The sequence below is a fragment of the Colias philodice genome, chromosome 8 (assembly GCF_061535455.1).
Source record: "Colias philodice isolate Cphi_HAF_F1 chromosome 8, ilColPhil1 Martin Lab GWU primary, whole genome shotgun sequence".
Lineage (NCBI taxonomy): Eukaryota > Metazoa > Arthropoda > Insecta > Lepidoptera > Pieridae > Colias > Colias philodice.
The window spans coordinates 578,962-603,661 of record NC_143093.1 but is presented as its reverse complement, the minus strand read 5'-3'; the positions used below and the strand labels follow the sequence as shown (position 1 = coordinate 603,661).

General features: G+C 32.7%; 2 protein-coding genes across 2 annotated transcripts in view; one reads left to right on the top strand and one right to left on the bottom strand.

The window, feature by feature from the left end:
* The window catches only part of AstA-R1 (allatostatin A receptor 1), a 152,294-nt gene that overhangs the window by 117,974 nt on the left and 9,620 nt on the right, over nt 1-24,700 (top strand). The gene's annotated exons all lie outside the window — the stretch shown is intronic.
* Nucleotides 6,980-7,911, bottom strand: LOC149486267 (uncharacterized). Its single transcript, XM_089697783.1, has one exon. The coding sequence runs from the start codon at nt 7,842-7,844 to the stop codon at nt 7,038-7,040; it is 807 nt and encodes a 268-aa protein (XP_089553909.1). The 5' UTR covers nt 7,845-7,911; the 3' UTR covers nt 6,980-7,037.

The following is a 24,700-nucleotide window of genomic DNA, read 5'->3' as shown; positions in this document are numbered from 1 at the left end:
AGGGGCTCTTATGAAAACTCAGATGAGACTTTCATTCGAGACTTTGGTTTTTAATTTTACTATAATTAGTACTTTTAACATAAAAATATTGGTAGATTTTTAGGGCTCCGAACCTCAAAAGGAAAAAACAGAACCCTTATAGGATCACTTTGTTGTCCGTTTGTCTGTTAAGACGTTTTTTTTGGAACGCGTGGAGGTATCAATCTGAAATTTATATTGGATACTCAAGATTAAGAACCCTTGGGGCTGTAAAAAAATCAAACTTATAACGCAACGCAATCAAAAGATACCTCAATCCGTTAATACTGCAAATTTCCGCAAAATTCAATATTCGCAAGGGAATAAAAAAACACACAGGATGCTTGCCGTGTATACAGTCTACTATAAACTGCTATATAGTTTACTTCTACTTGTAAATAGCAACGTCTTATAACACAGATAAGGAAAAATTGCTAAAAGTGTAAATTTTTAGTTACAAACATAATAAAAAATAGGTTTTTTAGGACTCCAACTCGCACTTGGCCGTTTTTTTGTTTCTATTGTTTGTGAATTACTTGAAATATCAAGTAAAACTAAGTCAAAGTAGAAAAAGTTAAGTAAGAGAGTAAGAATATTCACGTAGCGTTAAATGTCAGAAGGCTGTTTTGAAACTTGAGACATTGTTTTTTCCCAGTATCACAATTATCATTTTTAAACGTAAATTATCATTTTTAAACGTAACTTAGTGATTTTAATACTTAAAAGACATGTGCCATTATTAAAACTGAGAGATTTGTAGTAATTTTCATTCAATTTCTTTAAGAATATTACAAAATTATGTTTTTTATCAGTACCATGTTAGCCTCGTCAGTCCCCTGGAGGCCAATTCCAGAAAATTTAAAATATCTTACAATCTACTTAAAAAACTGGCTGGCCCGATTTGGAACAATATATTCATTAGATTAGCTATCATATACACCCTAATTTGTAACAATCTGATATAAAAAATATAGTAAACAAAATATCCTCAAAAGTTACCCCATTTTTGTATAATCACCCATATATAAAAATGAATCGCAAAATGTGTTGGTAAGCGCATAACTCGAGAACGGCTGAACCGATTTCGAAAATTCTTTTTTTATTATATTCCTTGAAGTACGAGGATGTTTTTTATGTAGAGAAAACGTAAATATGTACCACGGGCGAAGCCGGGGCGGACCGCTAGTAGAGGATAAAATATACATAGGTAAGTACTATGTTAGTCTTAAAGATCATTAACCATTTACCACCGGTCTAGTTTCAGTAATTTCTACTACACAGAGTAGAGCCGACAGTGTTTACTGTCAATCAAATCAAGAGCTTTATTAAAAACAAGTCAATTTTACGTTTGAATTTTACACAATATCCCATAATAATGAGATAAATTGTCAGCCAGCAACTTTTTTATAACATTGCTGGTGATTCACAAAAAAATCAAATAACTTTTATTAACATAATAAATTGCACAAATGTCACATAAAATTAATACGTGTGATTGATTAAACAGATATATTATCTGTCCGTAATCTCACTTGCAATATTTCGTTTTATCAAATATTTCATTTCAGTAATCTCTGTGTTTGTTTGTCATTCGCACCACTTGTAAATAACCTGAATAGTTAAACTGTTAATATTTATTTATAACGCCAATACAATAAAATGTTTTAGCTGTTTTTGAAGTGAAACTTCTTTAGGCGCGTTGAGAGTACAATTTCAAGGCCGAGTCATGACAATTCCGTCTTCTCATGGAGTAAAATTGGAGTAAGACGACGATTTTGATATCTTTGAATCTCGCCAAAGAAGTTTCACTTCTGACACGTGTGCTCGCTCTTTTTTTTTGTTAAAATAAATACCTATAGAAATTCATCTTCATCTGCATAACCTTAGCTTAAAAAGAATGTACCTAAGGCTATAAAAAGTAAAGTTAAATTTCTTACCATTAAAAATTTTACGTTTTTTCTTGGACCATGCAACAAAACTATCATCATTCCTTTTCTTTTCTTCAATATAATGTGATGCGTATAATTAAAATTTTGACAGTTCATCTACTCAAAACCACACCCCGGACACTCCATACAAAATTATCGTTTTGACAGTCACACTGTAGAGACTGCAAATGTGTGTGTTAACGCTTTATGGTTGGCACATTTTTGACTAGCGTAAAAAAAAATTCGCGTTTTTCTGATGAAATACATCCGTAAACAGCACAACAATATCTAACCATTTTCTACGAAAAACGATAATCACAAATCCAAAATAATAAAATTACTTTAAGTCAATTTGATTAATGTTGTCAATCTTCGTTGCGTATCGTCCCTGTAGAAAAATATGGACCATTTTATGTCTGATCGTGCGGGGGAGGTAAGTGTTTAATTTTGGCGGGAGGCGGAGAGTGTCCGTTCTGTAGCGTTTAGCTACTATTATGTAGGTATTCTGTGTCAAAACTATAAAGTCGAATCCGGTGCTTTTAGTAACATCCTATTCATGTTTAAAAGATGACTCACAAACAATACTTATTTTCGTCCAACCCATAATACTATGTTTTACTATTTTTAACTTGTATTACCACATAAATCAATCAATGGATTTAAAGACGATATTCATCATTGATGATTTGGTTTTATAAGAATGTATTTTGGTTTTATGATGTTACTAGCTTTGACCGCTGCTTTGATTGCGTGGTCTTCATGTATCGAATTCTTATATACTTCTATTATTATTCTTATTCTTATATTTTAATAACGGCAACTTTACTTAACTTCAAAGGATCTATATATTTGTATAGACCGTATCTAATTGATATAATATTTTGGCATTTATACTTTAGTGTAGCTGTGTGTAGGGAGATGAAATTAAAGATAGCGGCCAATTAAATTTTATATTTCTTCTAAATTACACAAAAATATACTATATAATTTTATTAACTACAATACGTGGGTCGGTGGCGAGAGTTACGGGACAACTGGGGGGCGACGCTATGTGAATGTGCGACGCGACCGAAAATCCTGCGTCAGCACAGCACCTACAATATTCCCCCCTTTTCAAAAAAAAATGTGGAACATTTTTAAACAAAATCAAATTAAATTATCTTTATTTATATTACTAACTCGCACAACGAACCCTAACAATTCTGCTGACAGACAAAAAATAACAATGTGAAACATAATACAAGATTAGTTCAAGAGTCGGTGAAACATTTTTATAAACACACGAACATTTATTTTAAAAATTACTTAACATAATATAAAATTACTATAGTCTGCAGCCATGGTGTTTGATGTAACGTTATGATGTCCTCTCTTGGCATCATTGCGGCCATTTGCCAACAATACAATCTAATAAAGTCCTACGATCGAACAACATAACATTACATACACACAAACATTATAATGTAAAGTAACAGTATTAATAAAAAATACGCAATGTATAATATTAAGGTATCATGTACCTAGTAAATTAACATGCAAATAAAATCATATACGAAAATATAATTAAAATTTGTTCCCGTCTCTTACACTATGACGATACAATAACAATGCAATGTATGAAACGTCATCATTAAAATTTTATAACACACAAGAAATACAACTTACATAATATTTTTTAATATAACTGCAATGAAAATTATTATGATTCCAAATATATTAATTTTATTTTCCAGCTTTGAAACATTGGAAATACTTTCGTTAATGACAACACTTTCCTTGGTTTGATTTAATCCCATAGTAAAATTGTAAAATATTGTATATAGAAAAATAATTGTATAAAATGTATATAGTTCGAAAATAAAAATGTTGAATAAAATATTTCAATATAACCATTCTTTAAATTCAAAGAATTACGTGACCTAAAACAACAACATGCAATTTGCAACTTTGCATAAATTGTAATAACAATGGCTATGTACATGATTAAAACATAAATTTACTTGGCGTTTTTCGTATTCGCCCTGATCGTGTAACATAATTTTTACAGCTGGATTTGTCTGTTTCAAACTTTACCTTTTTAATTACCTTTTGTGTATGTAGTGAATCATTAATTTTACTATCACTCATATTAACAGACTTACCTGTGAACTTAGTCACAATATTATTATCATCAGGTAAAACGTATGCCTTTCTACTAATGACACGATATGGCCCATCATACGGCGGTTGTAATGGTTTCCGTACGGTGTCATTTCTTAAAAATACATACTCGCAATCAATTAAATCTTTATGAATGAACATTTTACACGGTAATTTATTAATTCTAGATACAGGTTTCATACTGTGTATAATCGACCTCAATTTATCAACATAACTATGTTCGTCACACGGTTTTATATTACTTGTGTCATAAAAATCACCAGGCAGCCTTATATTACTACCATAAATCATTTGAGCTGCAGTTACGCCTGTGTCTAATTTAACAGTTGTGCGTAACCCTAACAATACTGTTGCTAGCTCATCAACCCAAGAATTACAATTTAAACGAGCCATAAGCGCTGCTTTCAAAGATCTATGCCAACGCTCTACTGCACCGTTACTCTGTGGATGATATGGGGTGGTCCGCAACTTTTGTATTCCCATTAATAACATAAGTTGCCTAAATAAACTACTTTCGAATTGTCGACCTTGGTCACTTGTAAGCCTAAGGGGACAACCGAACCTACAAATCCAACCCTCATACAACACCTTTGCCACAGTCTCCGCAGTAATTTCTTTTAAAGGAAAAGCCTCGGGCCACTTGGTGTACCTGTCTATGATTGTTAGACAATATCTAAACCCTTCTGATGAAATTGGCAATGGCCCTACAAGATCAATATGTATATGCTCAAAACGGTTCGTGCCGTTTTGAAAACTTCCTAAATCGGATACAGTATGTTTTGAGACTTTAGCTCTCTGGCACTTAATACACGTTTTAGACCAAATTCCTATATCCTTATTCATTTCTGGCCAAAAATATCTATCAGTTACTAATTTTTTAGTGACTTAAATTATGCACAGCATCAAAAGCTAAACGTCGAAATTGTTTAGGTAAATATGGTCGAATTCTATCTGTGGATGTTTCACAATAAATTTGTTTATTACAATCGAACATTGCAACACGCTTAAGTGTAAATTGACTGTTTGCGTTTGACCGGTGTCGCATTTCTGCAAGTTGTTCATCCGTTTCCTGCGCTTGGGCGAGCTCTGCGAAATCTAACACGGTGGGACATGTTATTGTTTCAATTCTCGATAACGTGTCAGCGACTATATTTTCCCTACCTGTTACATGACGAATATCTGTACAAAACTCACTAATAAACATAATTTGCCTAGTTCTTCGAGCAGTTTCCCTATTTGTACCTATTTTACTAAATGCAAAACAAAGTGGTTTATGATCTGTATAAACTATTAATTCACGGCCTTCAACCATGTTGCGAAAATGAATAATTGATAAATATATCGCTAATAATTCTCTATCATAGGTACTGTATTTACGCTGAGCTTCCGTAAGTTTACGTGAAAAATATCCTAAAGGTTGCCAAATATTGTTAATTTTTTGTTGTAAAACTGCACCTATACACGTGTCTGAAGCGTCAGTCATAAGAGACAATGGAGAATCTAAGGAAGGATATGTCAACAAAACTGCATTTTTCAAATCTATCTTACATTGTTCAAAATTTTGCTCTGCTAATTTATTCCAATTAATTTTACTTTTATCTTTCCGTTTCGCACTACCAAGATATTTATTTAACTCTGACTGATGTTCAGCCGAGTGAGGAATATGAGATCTATAAAAATTTAACATGCCTAAAAATCTTCTAAGTTCTTCTATAGTACTAGGCTTAGGAAAATCTAAAATTGCTTTAACCTTGTCTTCGAGCGGCTTAATGCCCTCGGTAGAAACTTCATAACCTAAAAATTCTAATTTTTGCTGACCAAAACTACATTTTGAAAAATTGATAGTTATACCGAATTGATTAAAACGTTCAAAAACTTGCTCTAAATGTTCTCTATGCTGAATTTCTGATTCTGAACTGATAATGACGTCATCGATAAAAATAAATAAGAAATCTAAACCTTTTAAAACTGTTTCTTGCATGAAACGTTGGAAAGTTTGCGCAGCATTTCGCAAACCAAACGGCATACGCATAAATTCAAATAAACCAAAAGGTGTAATAACTGCTGTCTTTTTTATGTCATTTTCTGCAACCGGCACAGAATTATAGGCTCTATTAATATCTAATTTAGAGAAAATTTTCTTATTACCCAAAATATATGTAAAATCATGTAAACGTGGTACTGGATAACGATCTGGTTTCGTAATAGCATTTAAACGTCTATAATCACCGCAAGGCCTAATATTACCATCTTTTTTGGGTACTATATGTAGTGGACTTGCCCAAGAACTACTACTCGGTCTACAAATCCCTAACTCTTGCATAACAATAAATTCATTTTTAGCCTTTACGTACCTGTCAGGAGGAAGCTGCCTCGCTCTCGCATGCACCGGCGGTCCTGTCGTCTCGATATAGTGACAAACATCGTGTTTTGGCGTCTCTTTGTAAGAAATAGGTTTAGTTAAATCAGGAAATTTATTCAATAAATCGGAATATGGACATTCCATAATAGTTTTTAAAGTGGGCACAGTAGAATTTGAGATATTTCCCTTAGTACTCAAATTAGTTACTTGATCAATCAATCTACGTCCGTTTAAATCAATTAATAATTTATGATTAGCTAAGAAATCCGCACCAATAATTGGTTGCTTAACATCCGCTAATATAAAAATCCAACGGAACGGTCGTCTCAGACCCAAATCTAGAGACAAAAAATGAATACCATATGTTTTAATTTCCGTTCCATTAGCAGCAAATAATTTATATTTATTACCTTCTGCATAAACCTTACCATACACCACACTACGCGGGATGACGGACACATTTGCACCACTATCTACTAAAAAGTTTAGTCCTGAATTTTTGTCCAAAACACTGAGACGGTTATTTATGTAGACTCGGTCGCAGGCACCCGTCGCTGGCTGCACCGATGCTAGTTTTCCGCTGGTCTCTCACGCTGACTAGGTTTCCAGTTGCACGGTTTCACACATTTCGTCGCTTTGTTTTTATATTTGTAATGATATTTACAAAGCCAATTGGAATTATGCCTTTGATTATGTTGAAATCTACCTCTTGACCTGGATCGTGACCTCGTTCTAAAATTTTGTGTATTATTTCTTGTTTCCAATCTTCTCAGTCGATTACTTAATTTTTCTATCTCACCAATCAAATTATTTTCTGGACTGTTGCTTAAACTGGACTGTTGAACTGTTGATACCGAGTTTAAGGGTGTCATACTCTCCATAACTTTATCTGCAATTGATGCCAAAATATCTTCACTTTTACTCTCGGAAACGGCTAACACAGCTCTTATTGCCGGCGGTAATAAATTTTGCCATAAAACTAGAAGTGTTTCTGTTGTTACTCGTCCACGCGCCAAATCTTGCATTTTCCTCATTAATTGTGACGGTTTTTGATCACCCAATTCCATTTCGCCAATTAATTTTTTTATTTGTCGATCTTCCGATTCTTCAAAAATTTGTAATAATCTTCTTTTTAATTTTTCGTATTTTCCGGTCTCCGGCGGGCTAATTAAAATGTCTGTGACTTGTTTGATTACTTCTGGCGTTAATTTAGAAATTACTATTTGGTATTTCGCTTCATCTGACATTTTCTGTGGCGATAAAACTGCTTCCGTTTGAATAAACCATATCTTCGGCGATTTCTTCCAAAAATCTGGGATGCGGGACGTAATGGAGATTGACGATAAACTTGCAAATTCTTCTTTAACGGGTTCCATGGTGATATTTAATTTTTATTATGTAGATTTTATGTGTTATTAAATTTTATTTATTTAAATTTTACCGCTGCCACCGCCCTGTAGTTTCTTCTTGAGTTGTCCGTATATATATATATTATTATATATTAATTTTGAATATTTATTCTCCCTACTACACACTCACGTCGATATATCACGTCGATCGAGATCACGTCGGGGTCACCAATTTAGTGTAGCTGTGTGTAGGGAGATGAAATTAAAGATAGCGGCCAATTAAATTTTATATTTCTTCTAAATTACACAAAAATATACTATATAATTTTATTAACTACAATACGTGGGTCGGTGGCGAGAGTTACGGGACAACTGGGGGGCGACGCTATGTGAATGTGCGACGCGACCGAAAATCCTGCGTCAGCACAGCACCTACAATACTATTTATTATTTAATTTAAATATTAAAAAAAAAATAAGCACTAGATTGAACATTTGATGCAAATGTAAAAATATTCTATGTCAAAGCTCAATAAAAATTTACCTATCACGAAAATACAATATTCATAAAATTTTATTCGTATGAAAAGATAATATCTGTTCATTTATTATTTCGTTCATCAAAGCTTTGAATACGATACTATTTCCAATATATTAATGTTATTCGAATTCAGCTGACCCAACATAATTGTATGCTCATAAAATCGTATTATAATAAACATTTGTAAGTTATGTCTGTTCAATCATACGGGATAGTAATTTGTAATTTATATGTTTAAATTTAAATTTATATGTATTTGCGAGTGGAACAAATATTGATATAGTCAATTCGCTCATAAAATTAGAGTGTTTGTGTTTATCTTATACTAGCTCCTCCCGCGGCTTCGCCCGCTTTGTCTAAAACCAATTAAATTATATACTAAAACCTTACTCGAGAATGCGCGTAGTGAATGCTGGACTTAAATATCAAATATAAAATAACACCTTCGCGATCTAAACCACTTTTAGCATGTAAACTGAATTTAAACAGATGTTGAGTTTAAACTAATATTGAGTTGTGTTTGAGTTACTGAAATTAAACCTCAGGTGAAACATAAACAACACAGGCATTATCTGGTTTCACGTACTAATTGAATATACTACTTTCGTGGTATTATTTGCGTTTAACTTGATACTGCTCATTTAGAACTAAACTTTTAACTGATAGCAAATAGTGATATTAATAAATTATATTAAACGGTTTGTTTTTTGATTATTCGTCCATCATATCGATCAGAGGTAAGAAAAATAGATAAGAAATAGTTATAGTTATAGATTACTTTAGTAATATATAATTATAGTTATAATTGAAATACTTTGTTTTTCGCAACCTAATTATTTCATGCAAATTAGGTCAAATTGTGTTTATGACACCTTAATGTTATTATTATAGGTGTTGACCGTTGGAGAAATATTATAATTGTTGCCTTTTCGTCTTCTATCTGTTGCGAAACACGCCGATACCGGCCTCTCACTGGCGAATGTCTGATAATATTAAATTGAAAATCGAAATCTACTTTGCAAAGCAAGAATTGCTCTCAAAGTTTCAAAAAGCTACTTATAAAGAATTAGGGTTGCTCCACCCATTTCATTATTTCAATCGAAATAGGGTTGCCTACAAATCTTCTCTAATTTTGAGCTAGAAATAAGGCGGGTCTACACAGAGCGAGCAGCCTCGCGAAGCAATTGCACGAAGCAGCTTTATCAGTGTGGACGCCCCTCTGCCAATTGTCCGAGCAATATATTCATGGGGCTTCTTGACGTAATTAAAATAATCAAGAAGCAGCAGTGTTAGAATGTCGCTAAGACAAACGGCACGGACAATCGTTACATCATACACCACTCGTAACCAGCCTCAGCACACATCCATAGCACGCATTCTTCCATATAATAACGTATCATAATGGAATCCATTTCCATCCATTGACCTCAATGAATATGATTGGATCAAACGCACCTTCAGCAACGTAGCACAGCACATCTCTGGTGCAAAAGCTCCTTAACCCTGCTGCTTCGCGAGGCTGCTCGCTCTGTGTAGACCCGCCTATGAATATTTTACTACGTCAAGAAGCAGCAGAACACGTGTTCAACATCAAGTGCCCACAATAGCTTGCTTTGCATAAATTATGCATTAAATTTGCTAAATTATTCAGAAATATTAATAGTACCAATATGTCAACGTCTGCGGCGTGGAAATGGAAAATTCCAGAACGTTTAGATATTTCCTTTGCATATAAATCAACAAAAAGCCATTTATTTTAATACAGGCACAATTAGAAGAAGTTAAGTACCTATACCTAATAACAAAGAATTTATAGAGAATGAATAGTACAAACAATTATCTATACTAATAGTATAAAGCTGAAGAGTTTGTTTGTTTGTTTGAACGCGCATTAACTACTGGTCCGATTTGAAAAATTCTTTCGGTGTTAGATAGCCCATTCATCGAGGAAGGCTATAGGCTATATATCATCACGCTAAGACCAACAGGAGCGGAGGCACGCGGGTGAAACCGTGACCTTGCTGTAAAGTGTTAAGAATGTAAACTTGAACTACTGCGTCGACTTGAATACTGAAACATTCATATTATATGATTTCATATATATCCTGACTCCTGACATACAGGTTTTTACCTAGTTTGGGAGTCAGAGACTTCAATATTTCAGAATGTAAAATCTTTTGTCAATAAATTTTTTTTATTTTATTTCATTTTATTTATTTATACCTGAATTCCAAAAATATCTAGACTTTAACTAGAGACATGGTTTTCTTGCCTCGCAGGTCTAATCATCTAATGGTGATGTAAGATTTTGTTCTTTGGGGGCGTAGCTAGTTAGACATAATTTTTTTATTATTATTTTTTCTTTGTTTGTTTTATTTCTCCCATTTTCTGGGGTTTTTGCTAAGAGCGCGGGCTATACAGCCAAGAGTTCCTAGACAGTTATTAAATTAGATATAATTGTCGGTACCAGTAATTTCGCTGTCGCTAAGAAATTTGCGCACAATTCGGCAGGTATTTAATATAACTGCCTTTTGCATCGTAATGAATGTATTTTTAGGTAAGTCTAGAAGTTTCAAGCTATGGTGTAGATTTTTTGGAATAACTCCAGTACATGACAAAACTATTGGAATAATGTAAACAGTCCTGAGATTCCATATTCGGAGAATTTCTTCTTTAAGCTCAGTGTATTTATGAAGTTTTTCACTTATTGATTTTTGTATGTTGTGTGTGTTGGGTATGGTGACGTCAATGAGATAAGCAGTTTTTGTGATTTTATTTAGGAGGGTAATATCTGGTCTATTAAAATGAATGGTTTTGTCAGTAAGAATAGCGCGGTCGAAATAGATTTTAGATGTCGGACTATCCAATACGGGTTTTGGCTTGTAGTTGTAGTATGGTAAAAGCTTTCCTTTATTAAAATTATACTTTACAGCTAACTTTTGATGAAGATAGTGCACTACCTGGTTGTGTCGATGGGTGTAGTCATTCTGCGCTAAACTCGAACATGCTCCAGTAATATGCTGTATGGTTTCGGGCTGTCTTTGACATTTCCGGCATCTATCTATTGGTATATTTTCTTTGAGTATGTATTTTTTATAATTCCTGGTATTTATGACTTGATCTTGTATTGCTATTGCAAAGCCTTCGGTTTCAGGGAATAAGTAGCCTTTTTTCAACCATTCGTTCGATGCTTGTAGGTCTATGTAGGATTTTTCTAGTTCTTTTAAGTGTCTTCCATGTATTTTTTTTTGTCTCCATGTATCTATTTTTAGTTTTTCTTGTTCTTGTCTTGTTTTAAAATTAATTTCTTTATGTATAAGGTTAAGCGGAGTATAGTTGTTGTCTTCTGCAATTGTAGCTGCATGTATTTTGCTTGTTTCAGCTTTTTTATAAAAGAAATCTCGCATGTTTTCTATTTGTATTTGCCATAGTCTATTCAAATCAATCAATCCACGCCCTCCTTTTTCTCTATTAACCGTTAATCTTTCTATGGCAGACTTTGGGTGATGGTAATTATACTTAGATAGGATAGCTCTGGTTTTTATTTCAAGACGTCGAACAGTTCGTCCGGCATGCGACTTATGTGCCCTGCCCAACTCCATTTCAACGCAGCGGCTTTTTGCGCTACATCGGCAATTTTAGTTTTGGAGCGCAGCTCGGTGTTTCGAACACGATCTGTTAATTTAACACCCAGTATACTTCGCTCCATTGCCCTTTGACAGACCTTCAGTTTGGACTTTTGTTCCTTTGTCAGCGACCAAGTTTGCGCACCATAAGTCAAGATAGGAAGAATACACATGTCCATAAGCTTTCTTTTGATGTTGATAGGGAGATCTCCTTTAAAAAATTCCTTCATGGACCAAAAACTCCTCCAAGCATTTTCTATTCGCCTTGTGATTTCGCGATCTTGTCTTGCCTGGAAGGAGAGTACTTGTCCGAGATATATGTATTCTTGGACATATTGTATATCTTCGTTATCGATGGTCATTCTGATCTTGGTGGTATTGGTCATGATTTTGGTCTTCGTCCTGTTCATTTTTAGTCCAACCTCAAGGCTGACGTTGCTTAGGTCTTGTAGCATTTCTTGTAGTTCGCGAGCTGAAGAAGAGAATAGAACCACATCATCAGCAAAGCGCAAGTTGGTTAATTTTGCTCCACCGACAACAATGCCCCGTTCCATCCAACCAATCGTAAGTTTTCTAAATATATATTCCAAGGTACTATTGAATAATTTAGGAGATAATGGGTCGCCCTGTTTAACACCCCTTTGGATTTGAAATTTTGGTCCAATTGTTTGCAATTTTATTGAAGCTGTGCTGTTGTTATATACATTTTTGAGTAAATTAATATATGTAGAACCTATATTTTGAGTTTGAAGGGCGTCGAATATTGAATTATGTGTTATACTATCAAACGCTTTAGAGTAATCTACAAAGGCCATGTACAATGAGATGTTATTTTCTTGACATTTTTCAATAATTTGATTGATTGTATGAAGGTGATCGGTGGTGGAGAGTCCTGCGCGAAATCCAGTTGTTCGGGTGGTTGTTCGTCGTCGAGTTGCTTTGCAATACGGTTATTGATAACCTTGATGAACATTTTATACAAGTGAGATACTAGGCTTATTGGTCTATAGTTGTTGACGTCAGATTTATCTCCTTTTTTATGTAAAAGAATAATATTTGAATGACAGAACTGTTCAGGGATATTACCGGTTTTTAAAATTGAATTAAACAAATTGCATATATGTGGTAGTAATTGGTGTTTGGCTATTTTTAGCATTTCCGTACTAATCCCATCCTCTCCAGGCACTCTATTATTTTTCATTGTTTGTAGTACTGTGTTAACTTCAAAAGCTGTGATCGGTGGTATATCATCAGAACAAATATAGTTAATTGGTGATGTGATGTTTTCAAATGAAATGCTATTTTGGGAATATAGAGATTTGTAGTAATCCGTGCATATGTCCATTATTTTTTCTCTATTGCGTTGTTTGACTCCATTTTGGTCTTTTAAACAAGTTATCCAATTTTTGGATTGTGAAATTCCGTATTTAGCTGTTTTTAAAGATCGGGTGTTCTCAATGGCTGACATTATTAAACTGTTATTGTATCGTCTAATATCCTTTCTAATACTTCGTTTCACTTTCTTGTCTATGGTTTTAAACTCTGCACTGTTCTTATTGGTACTTAATCTTTCATTTAATAAATTTTTTGTGTAATTTGATAATTTGCGTTTATTCGAAGGAACTTGTTTGATTAATTTACATGCATTCTTTAAACTATTTTCTATATTACTGTATTGTTCCTGAACATTTTCACTCGACATATTCAGTGCACTAAAACTATTTTCTAATTGTGTGCAAAAGTCATCCTTGTTATTAATTAGGGTTTCTTTATCCAGTCTTTTAATTCTGTTGCTAAATGTTTTTTGTCGCTGAATTTTTGTGTTTAATTTCAATGATGCTCTAATTGGTCTGTGATCTGATTTAAATTTAATTCTATTTAAAACTTGTATATTATTGACAATAGTTTGTTCTGAAATCAATATGTAGTCTTTTTCGTTTTTAGTTTCTGTATTAGGTGAGATCCAAGTCCATCTGCGGGAAGATTTCTTATAAAAGAAGCTATTGCTAATGAAGAGATTTTGAGCCCATGCAAACTGAATAAGCCGTGTGCCTCTATCGTTTCTTAAACCTAATCCGTGGGGTCCTAAGAATTGTGTATTATCGGTGGGTAGTGTACCTAACTTGGCATTGAAATCACCTAGCACGACATTCCATGTTGCTCTGTGACTATCCAGAGCTTGATTTAATACGTCATAGAAGTCTTCTATCTCATCGTCTGTATGACTTGATGTAGGAGCGTATATTTGTATTACAGTTAGAGAATATTTATCCGAAACTTTAAATTTAAGAAGAGCTATTCGGTCTGAATATGACACAAATTCCAATATATTGTTTTTCCACTTTTTGTTCACTAAAAATCCTACTCCATATAAGCTTGTGGATGTACCATAATGATAGAATATGCTATTTTCCCTTTCATATGTGTTTTCGCCCTGTCTTCTTACTTCACATAATCCCACTATATCCCATTTTATTTCCGATAAAGCATTCTCTAGTTCCAATAGCCGTTCTTCTGTTCTCAATGTTCTTACATTATACGTTAAAATATTTAGATTTTTATCGGTGTCCTTTATCCTAGCCTTAGTTGTATGACGGTGCATCGATCCCGCCCGGAGATTCACCTGACCCCGAGCTCCGGAGCTTGTCTGCCTACCGTCATCGGCAGGGCTACCAGAGCCGCCGGGCACTAGGGGTATATTATAATTGTTGCGATTCATGTTTCTTTTTGGAGGTTTGGACGTATAACCCACCATGCTCGTCCAGTGCATGTTGGTGGGTGAACGGTAGACCGACTGACTTGGCCCAGGACTACCACCCTTAACATTACAAGAATGTTCTCGGCCACTAGTCTAAGTTGACATCCCGTTCTAATATCAACTGTTCCAATAAAGCCTGATCTCTATATATAAAATATATAGTACATCAGCCTTATATTGGCTATTTCACACTCTTAAGAGTATGCGACAGTTTAAAGTCTTATCGAGGACTTTACTTATTACGTACGTATTTGTGATCCCGGAGGTAAATGGTAAAACTATGTTCTGACGATTCAAAAGTGCTCCTTGAAGAAGCCTAAGTAATTGAATAAATAAATGTTTGATTTTGAGGATATTGTAATGTCATAAAATAATTAATTAACTTGATTAGTTCATGAATAACGACTCCTAGTAGCACCATTATTGTAAGGTTGAAATATATGGTATGAGAGGATTACGGGGAAGGTAAATATCATGAGGAAACTGACAGGTCGATGAATCAAACTCAATTAATTATGTCATTAATGGCCACTTTACGAGGTCTTTAATTTGATAGCAGACGAGCCCTATTATAGTGTCAACACACTTATAAAATTAGCTTTGAAATTGATGTAGTCTTACAGAGTATATGATTTTTTATTATATCATACTAACTAATATTAGTATATGTTAAAGTCGCTGAAATAAAAAAAATACGTATTAAAAATAATCACTACATAGTATACTTAAAACAAAGTCGCTTTCTCTGTCCCTATATGTCCCTATGTTTGCTTAAATCTTTAAAACTATACGCAACGGATTTTGATGCGGTATTTTTTAATAAATAGAGTGATTCAAGAGGAAGGTTTTAGTATATAATTTATTATGTTTAAGACAAAGCGGGCGAAGCCGCGGGCGGAAAGCTAGTTTCTTATAAATTTTTACTTAAACTTACCTCGTAAATGGTAAGAACATAATATTATCTTTTGGATTATTCCGCCTGATCCCCTAAACCGTTGTAAGAATAAAAACAAACCAAACAAAACAATTCAATTTCGATGAACAAAGGAATATATTGATTTAGAATTATTGAATAAAGATCGGTTACAACCCGGTCAAACATTTATACATACCAACACGAAGTATTTGTTCCAGTGAAAATATTTTTCGAACACAAACCCCGACGATGTATGTCATTATTTAGATAAACATTCCGTGCTAAAAGAGAAATATTTGTGAAATTTCTGTGAAACAAAGAAAGAACAGACTAAAAAACTAGGCATCCGTGATAAAAGTTTATTCCATCTATTTTACGATATGTTGTGCAAAAATTTTGTAGACATTTTAATTTTATCTATTCCATATTACAGTTTTGTTACTACGTCAAAATAATTTTTGTAGGAAATGTGTATTGTATAGGAAAATGTGAACTTACACAGTACGTATACTATTACATAATCAATCAAAATTGTTTGCCGTGGTTGCCTGGTAGAGATCACTACTTTGTGATATGGCTGCTCATTGTGCTGTATCATAATATTATATCTTGCCATTCTGCCACATTCACGATTAAATCTAACATAACAATAAATCTTTATATCATAATATATAAAGTTCTCGTGGCACAATGTTAGTTACCATTACTCTTCCAAAACGGCTGGACCGATTCTCATGAAATTTTGTGTGCCTATTGGATAAATCTGAGAATCGCCTAACATCTATTTTTCATGCCTTTAGTGTTAAGAGTAAGACAGACGATTAACTTTTGCCCAGATAGCAAATAAATATTAATAAAATCACTTTTTCTTCTAAACAGATAACAGTATCTATAAATGTAATTCAGATTCAGTAATATAACGTTTCAGCTACATTATTAGCCCTAAAAGTCAATGTAGATAACAATATAAATGAATTGGGATCACTGCAGTCATGTCGCCTCGACATGGACACGAGAAATGCTCTTTGAGGCAATTTTAGTGGTATCGCACACGTAGAGTATCGTGATTATTTTTAATTGGCGTTTTATTAGGAATGTTTTTAAAATTACTAGGAAAGCTTTGGAAGAAGCCTATGAAAATTAGCGCTTCAATTATTATATTATGGTTATTTTTGCATATTTTTCTAACGTATTTCTTGTAATGTACGTTTTTAAATTGTTATTGTTTCCAAAACTATACACATTTAATACGATATTTTATTACTTTTAGGCATTACATCCAATAAAATAGACTGCCCAGAACTACTAGCCAAAATTTCTTTATACACACCCTCAATTTTATCTCGTAAATATAATCCTATCTTTACTTCCACAGTCAGCACTAACTATCGTCAAAACTCGTTTATTCTACGCGTAAGCAATAATTTTAACAAGCTATCAAAACAGTTCGATTTTGACTTATTCTGCAGCAGTTCTTACTCCATTAAGCGTCAGTTAGCTAATGAGTTCTTCCGTCAGTTTGGTAGTCAAGTTGATATGTAATTTGATTAGTGTTACAATAGCATTGGTTTTAAGCATTTGATTCGTGTACGTAATCGCTCACATTTGTAATTGTTATATATTAACATTTTTCTAGCCGTGAGAATCTGTAAATGGCTTATTGTAAGTATTATATTATGTGACTATCTTTAAGGATACAGCTGTAGATTCTCCTAAAATATAAATAAATAAATGCTGTGTGGTTTTATGAAACCACGGTAAAAGTGAAACTTAGGCACAAAATTATCGTATTTGTACGATAATTATCGTACGGTTCGACCGTCACGCGACATGCGCTACACAGACCAAAAAGTTTGAGACGATGTAATAAAAGTTTCACTTTAACAATAAACATATTCGTATTTACTATTTAACAATGCCGTTTCAAATTGGCATTAAAGTTGCTTCTAAATCAAGTTTCATTAGAATATACATATTTAAGCAAATTTTTCCATACCACTTTGTATTTGTATTATATTCTATTACAGAAATAAACGCTTAAAAAACCTCGTCTGTGAGAGATCTTACGTGAAAGCAATTTAAAGGGGACGCCTAGACCGTGAATTAGTGCTATTCATTGCGACTTTCTGACCAAATTAAAACCCTTAGCAACTTCTCTAGTTACCAATCAAATAGTGTGATCATGGTTTGCGTTTCCTTATAAATTCAGTTGAAGAATCGTGTTAAATTTGTATTAGCGAAAAAATACAATTAGACCTAGATAGAATATTTACACCTCTTATTACGGAGATAACTATTCTATAATATTATAAAGCAGAAGAGTTTGTTTGTTTGAACGCGCTAATCTCGGGAACTACTGGTCGGATTTGAAAAATTCTTTCGGTGTTAGATAGCCTATTTATAGAGGGAGCCTATATAGGCTACTAAATCATCAAGCTAAGGCCAGCAGGAGCGGAGCACTGCGGGTAAACCCACGGAGCACAGCTCGTTTTTTTTAAACTTGAACAAAAGAAAAGAAAACATTTCATCTACGCATCTACGCTAAATTTTACAAAATTTTCAACATATATTTTTTTTTAATAAGTACGCATCAATTAATTCCTACAGATCTAAATACACATTAAATCAAAACATATATTTTTATGTAATCTTGCATGATACATCTGATTCATGAAGACGGTAGACATTTGCCAGAAGCTATTTAAAAATATTAACTGAAAGTTGGCGCGTTTTACACATTTTAAGATTTTTTTCTTCTTTTTCAGTCTATTTATTGCAATTCCGCCATGTTCTCATTTGGCTCGAACGAATATTTTAAATAGCAAATTCAAAGCAATTTTTTATATTTCCAAGTCTTGGATCGTGAATAAATTACCATAATATATAATGTTGCAAGAAGGAAGATTCGATATAAAAACTATGTTTTATTAGAAATTCATTTATTTTAAAAATGTTAAATGAAGTTAAATTGAACAGGAACTCTAGAAAATTGTATAAATATCCTATTAACGACTATAACGACGACGACTTATATTATTGACGACGCGGTTGGCGCAGTGGTAAAGCAACTGCCTACTGAGCCGACGGTCCCGGGTTCGATCCCCGGTCAGGGCAAATATTTGTGTGATGAACTCAATTATTTGTTCTTGGGTCTGGGTGTTATTATCTATATATGTATTTATAATATTATATTTATCGTCGCCTAGTACCCACAACACAAGCCTTTGAGCTTACTGTGGGACTAGGTCGATTTGTGTAATAATGTCCTATAATATTTATTTATTTATTTATTTATTTATTAACATCGTTTTACTAGCAAAAGTAACTTGTTGTAGATAACTACAAAAATTTTAAGATTTCAAATGATTTTTAACCGCCTAACTTCTGATACGTACCTAATTCGTATTATAGTCTTAATTTATACTTGTGAGAGGATTATAACTGAGTAGTTGTTATGTGGCTATACCTTCCTATTACAATGTACTCTATGGTGTACAACATAATGTCGATATTGAATTGATATGAAATGCATGGGGTTACGGGCCATGCCACATTATTGCCTAGTTAGAATATTATCTCTTATTTTATTATTCAACCGAGAAAAACTGAGACAAGATATTAGGTATATTAATATGTAATAAGTACCTCAAATACACGCAAAAGTAAATTGTGCGTAGGCGATAATATCCATAAATTGTTAAAACTTCTAACGTGTTTATTAAAAGTTCTGGAAGATTCGAAACTTTTGAATATATTTGACGGTAGCTTAACTTTGTATGCGTAATTTTAATGTAACTTTAACGTTCAATTTATTCTGATGAGTTTGGAAATTTGCGACTCACTTCAAACTTAATTTTAACTAGCTTTCCGCCTGCGGCTTCGCCCGCGTTTTCAAAAAAAAAATCCGCATAGTTCCCGTTCACGTGGGATTTCCGGGATAAAACCTAGCCTATGTCACTCAGAAATGATGTAGCTTTCCAACAGTGAAAGAATTTTTCAAATCTGCCAAGTAGTTTCGGAGCCTATTCAATTCATACAAACAAACAAACAAACAAAAAATCAAACCTTTCCTCTTTATAATATTTGTATAGATAAATCGTGAATGTGGTATACTTCAAAATAAATGGTATCTATTTGATTTATTTTAAATCATCTTTACAAGTTTGTATTATAAATTAATTCATTAAAATTTAACATCATCATGATCAGCTGATATTTATTCCCACTGGTGGGACATAGGCATCCTTTGATGGTACAGGCCATAATCTAGCACGCTCAAATTGCAGATTGGCAGATGTCACAAGTCGTCGAACTTTAGATACACCTACATGTAAACCTTTACATGTGTGATTTCCTCAACATGTTTAATAGGTAGGTACTTCATCTATTCATGATAAACTTAAAAATAGTATATTAACGTTTAATAAAAGATACATGAAAAATAATAGAAAATATGTGTGTGCCCTACTCTACAGATTGATGTCTTCCATGCGTCGTTATTACAAAATATTATCATCATATGAAATTTGGTACCGGGATGGATTGTGATTAATGTTATCTCAGAGAAAACTTATTACGTGGGTCATGTGATCAGACCCGCATGCTCAATCTAGTCTAACTTCAAGATAACATTAACTTATAAAACAACCGAGTTCGGAAGTGTTTGAAGTTCACAAGCTTAATCTTTTACACTTTAACAGGGTAATGAAAAACAAATTTTAATTGGACTCAACCTTAATGAAAGTTAATAATTCATTGTAAGCCTTGCAGGCTTTATCTGCGCTGACAGAAAAAATACAATAACATCTTTCATCGTTAAATTGTTGGACTTCGTTATGATTTTAATTGTCTAAATAATGTCACGTAATTTGCCCCACAATTTTAGTTAAGAAAATGCTTTACAATGATACTCTTAAATAATCTTATAAATAATACAAAATTGGAGTGAATTATTGTATAACTTGTATATAAATATATTATTGCACAGCCTAAATTCTTTAATCAGCACGTTGAGATTTTTATTTTTTCCTAGACAGCTCTTTAGATAAACGAGAACGAAGCAGAATGCTAGTCATTCTATGAATATACTCAATTAATAGAAGAAACACTTACAAATTAATGCTTTACAATTTTATTTTATACAATAAAACTCCAGATTTAACCTTGCATATTATATAGTCATTGCAATCACTCGAGTGAGACAGTTCAGTCAGAAGATATGAATAATGCCTCAGATCGGATTACATTAAAAATACCCTCCATTAAACAAAGTGCTGAAAGCAAGATTATTGTGAATATTTATAACTGAGTCCAAGTAAGATAACTCTGGCTTTCAGAATTTTCAATGCATGATTTATTAAACAATTTTACTTTACCCTTTTGGTTTTGTTTTTCGCTAAATTGAACTTGGATGCTCGACTTGGAAAGTTCATTTTTCTTAACAATATCCATTTTAAAATTACAATATTTATAAGTAATACTTTTAGAACTTGAATATCATATTTAAAATATTTAGATTTAAGAATACTAATTCATAAACTTCTTATGGTAACATAAATTTCAAAAGTACAAACACATAGGTATCTATATAGTATAGTATAATATTACAGTGTAATAATTACACATAAGAACATAACCCAACTTCTAAAGATGTGCACTAAAATATAATATCTACGCTATTAAACAGTCAATACATCACACATCACCATTTCACAATAATATCCAATCCCTGAAAACCTTGAATTGTATATTATTGTATATCTATATATTATAGATGACATAAGAACTATTTCTTACATCAAAAGTCGTTTATTTAACACATACTCTACCAGAATGTGAATACGAATCACGAGAACTCATATCAAAATTGAGCTCAAAGGGTAAATAAAAATGAAATTTTCCTTGAAAAATACTCTCATATCGTCGCTTTGCAGGTTTTCATAACAATTCATTACCATTTGACGTGAATAATGACCCCAGGAGAGGGAATAAAATTTCTATTAAATATGGAGCGGAAAAATGTACGCCGTGTTCTCTCAATTAAGTGGAAATTGAATACAGATTGTAATTGATGATACAAATTGTTACAGAATACTGATAAATAGATTTTTATGATAGAATTGTGTTTTTTAGAATTGATACGTAAACACTTTCTAAGAAATCAATGTAAGTTTAAAATCATCTAGATTCTAGATAGATTTATAAGTAGGTTTGTATATTTTAGTTTTTAGGACTTAAATTGATTCCGGTTTGAGCAAGAATATTTTATTTATTTATTTAGAGATTTATGTACAAAACTATGATGTCAATACCAACGTGCCTTATCCAGTAGATACAGCTAAATAAATGTCTATAAAGTTTATTGCATTTAATATTTTCATAGGATATAGATATCTCATAAATTATAGGTTATAGGCAAGGTATCTCGAAATTTACTAGATATCAAGAGCTAAATATATCTAGACTGCCTGAACTATTTCCAACTCGTGAAGCCTAGTAAGTAAAACTTCAATCAGTCCTAGGTCGTGTGTGATTAGAATGCATATGGAAAGATCTAGAGAATCTAGAATATATTATAATTAAATTAAGTGAACAATAATAGTTTTTAATCGATTTCAAACGCGATTTATTATACTCGTGTACAATCGAACACAAGAAAAGTAAAGAAGATGATTATTTATTAATAATTGTTTTTCTTCTTTATGCGCGTTGAGAGTAAAATGTTAAGGTTGCGACATGGCAATACCGTCACGTCATGGAATAAGGCGACGATTTTGAATCTTTCCATAGAAGTAGTTTAGTCCACTTCTGAAATGTCTGCTCGGCACACACGCTCTTTTTTCAAACCGAATTTATTATTCTATAAATATTTATATTTATAGTCAGTGGTTGTTATTTCTTCCCCTTTTTCTAGACTGAACTACAAAGTGATACATTTGTCTTTTCGCATTTCAATTTATTGATGTTTTCTTAATAAAACCATTAATTCTATTTTAAACACCATTTATCATTAATACATTTACTCAAGTTAGCTGTTAGATCTATGCTTACATATAAGTTGAACATAACTCTTCCTCGAGAGACTAAGTTACAGCGAAAACCACAGACGCTATTAAGCAATTTATAAGTACTAAGTGAGTAGAGCCTTTAGCGATATGTTTCAGTAAGTAAAATGGTTAAGATTTTAGAAAGAGGATTTGATGCCTGGTACAAGCAAATTTCTTTAATTGTTTAGTTTACAATGAAGGTTTGAGACTCTATTACGAGCTACGGCAATTTTCTCTGTATTATCAAATTGTAACTTTATTGTTTTTTGCTGAAAAAAAAAATGTTCTCGTTTTACTTTTCATTGCATTGCCCTACTTCAAGTGAAAAGAAATTAAAAGAAGCATTTACAAATAATCCATACTAATATTATAAATGCGAAAGTAACTCTGTCTGTCTGTCTGTTACTCAATCACGCCTAAACTACTGAACCAATTTTCATGAAATTTGGTATCGAGATATTTTGATACCCGAGAAAGGACATAGGCTACTTTTTATCCCGGGAAAATTACGCAATCCCGGAAATCCCACGGGAACGGGAACTATGCGGGTTTTTCTTTGACTGCGCGAGCGAAGCCGCGGGCGGAAACCTAGTTAATAATGAATTGTTTATTTTTATGTCAAAATATCAGCATTTTCATTGATGAATCGATTGATAAACGAACATCCGGTGCATTTACATCAAACGAGCGCATGCTCATTCTAACCCTACTATGTCAAATTATTTTAGTTTAAACAGGCGAAGAGCATTATTTCGTTGTTCTTAGTATGTTCTATGCAGTGTTCTAATACTGAACAATACTGAATACGAGTTTTCGATTACACTAAAATACCACGAAATAATCCTCTAGCTCTAGTTCTATGTTCGTTTGATGTAAATAAAAAAAAAATAAAAAAATAAAAATCATTTATTGAACCAAAATACATTACACACACATTAAATGCACCGTTATACAAAAACAAATACACATCTGCGCATTTATTAGATAGTAAAATTAACTATTTACTATCTACATATATATATATATTTGCTAATTAAGTTATAGAATCGATTAACAATTAGTTAACTATTTGAACACACAAGTGACTATTACAACCGCATGAATATATACGATTCCAATTATTCAATTTGCACTAAGTGCTGGAACTTATATTAAATCGATTGAGTTTAAAGTTTGTTATGAACAAGGGTTGAAATTGGAGTTTATTAGTACCCCGTATAATATGTGATACTATAAATATTAGACTTGAGAAGATTGTAGAACATTTTTGGTGAAATTGTGTAAAGAACATTCGATTTTGACATCTTTATGTAGGTAGGTTATTTTTTATTTTATTAGATGAACACATTTTTACTATTTTTAAGTATCTATTAATTGATGTTTTTACTTTTGTGAAGCTTGTTACTATAAATCTATACTTATGCTTATAATATTTTAAAGCTTTAGAGTTTGTTTGTTTTTTGTTTGAACGCACTTATCTCGGGAACTACATGTCCGATTTGAAAAATTCTTTCGGTGTTGGATAGCCCATTTATCGAGGAAGGCTATAGGTTATATTATATCATCACGCTAAGACCAACAGAAGCGGAGCCATGCGGGTGAAACCGCGGAGCGCAGCTAGTATAAAATAATTCCAAAAGCAAACACAAACAAACTTCGAGATAATATTTAATAATGACTTGATAGACAGACATTATTATTACGGCTCATGAATTTATCTTTAGTTGTCTGTGGCCTATTTATTTTTAATTAACAGATTTTTATTGTAGATGTAAGCCGCCTTTGTAAGAGAAATAATTGGATTTTTGTACTGAAAACAAAGGTATAAAAGAATAAACTACCAGACTCAACAGACAAGAGACGGATGGGTTTAAAAGCGTGTATTTAACAAAGGCAGCGTTTAAAAGGTTTTCGCAAAGTCATCACCTAAGTATTACGTGATTAGATTGCATTCTTCATTAACCCTTTTGTTGGTATGGTTAGATGCTACCAAAAAA

What these genes read in the sequence shown, in the direction of transcription:
- LOC149486267 (XM_089697783.1), bottom strand. Translation starts at nt 7,844, where the DNA reads ATGGAACCCGTTAAAGAAGAATTTGCAAGTTTATCGTCAATCTCCATT.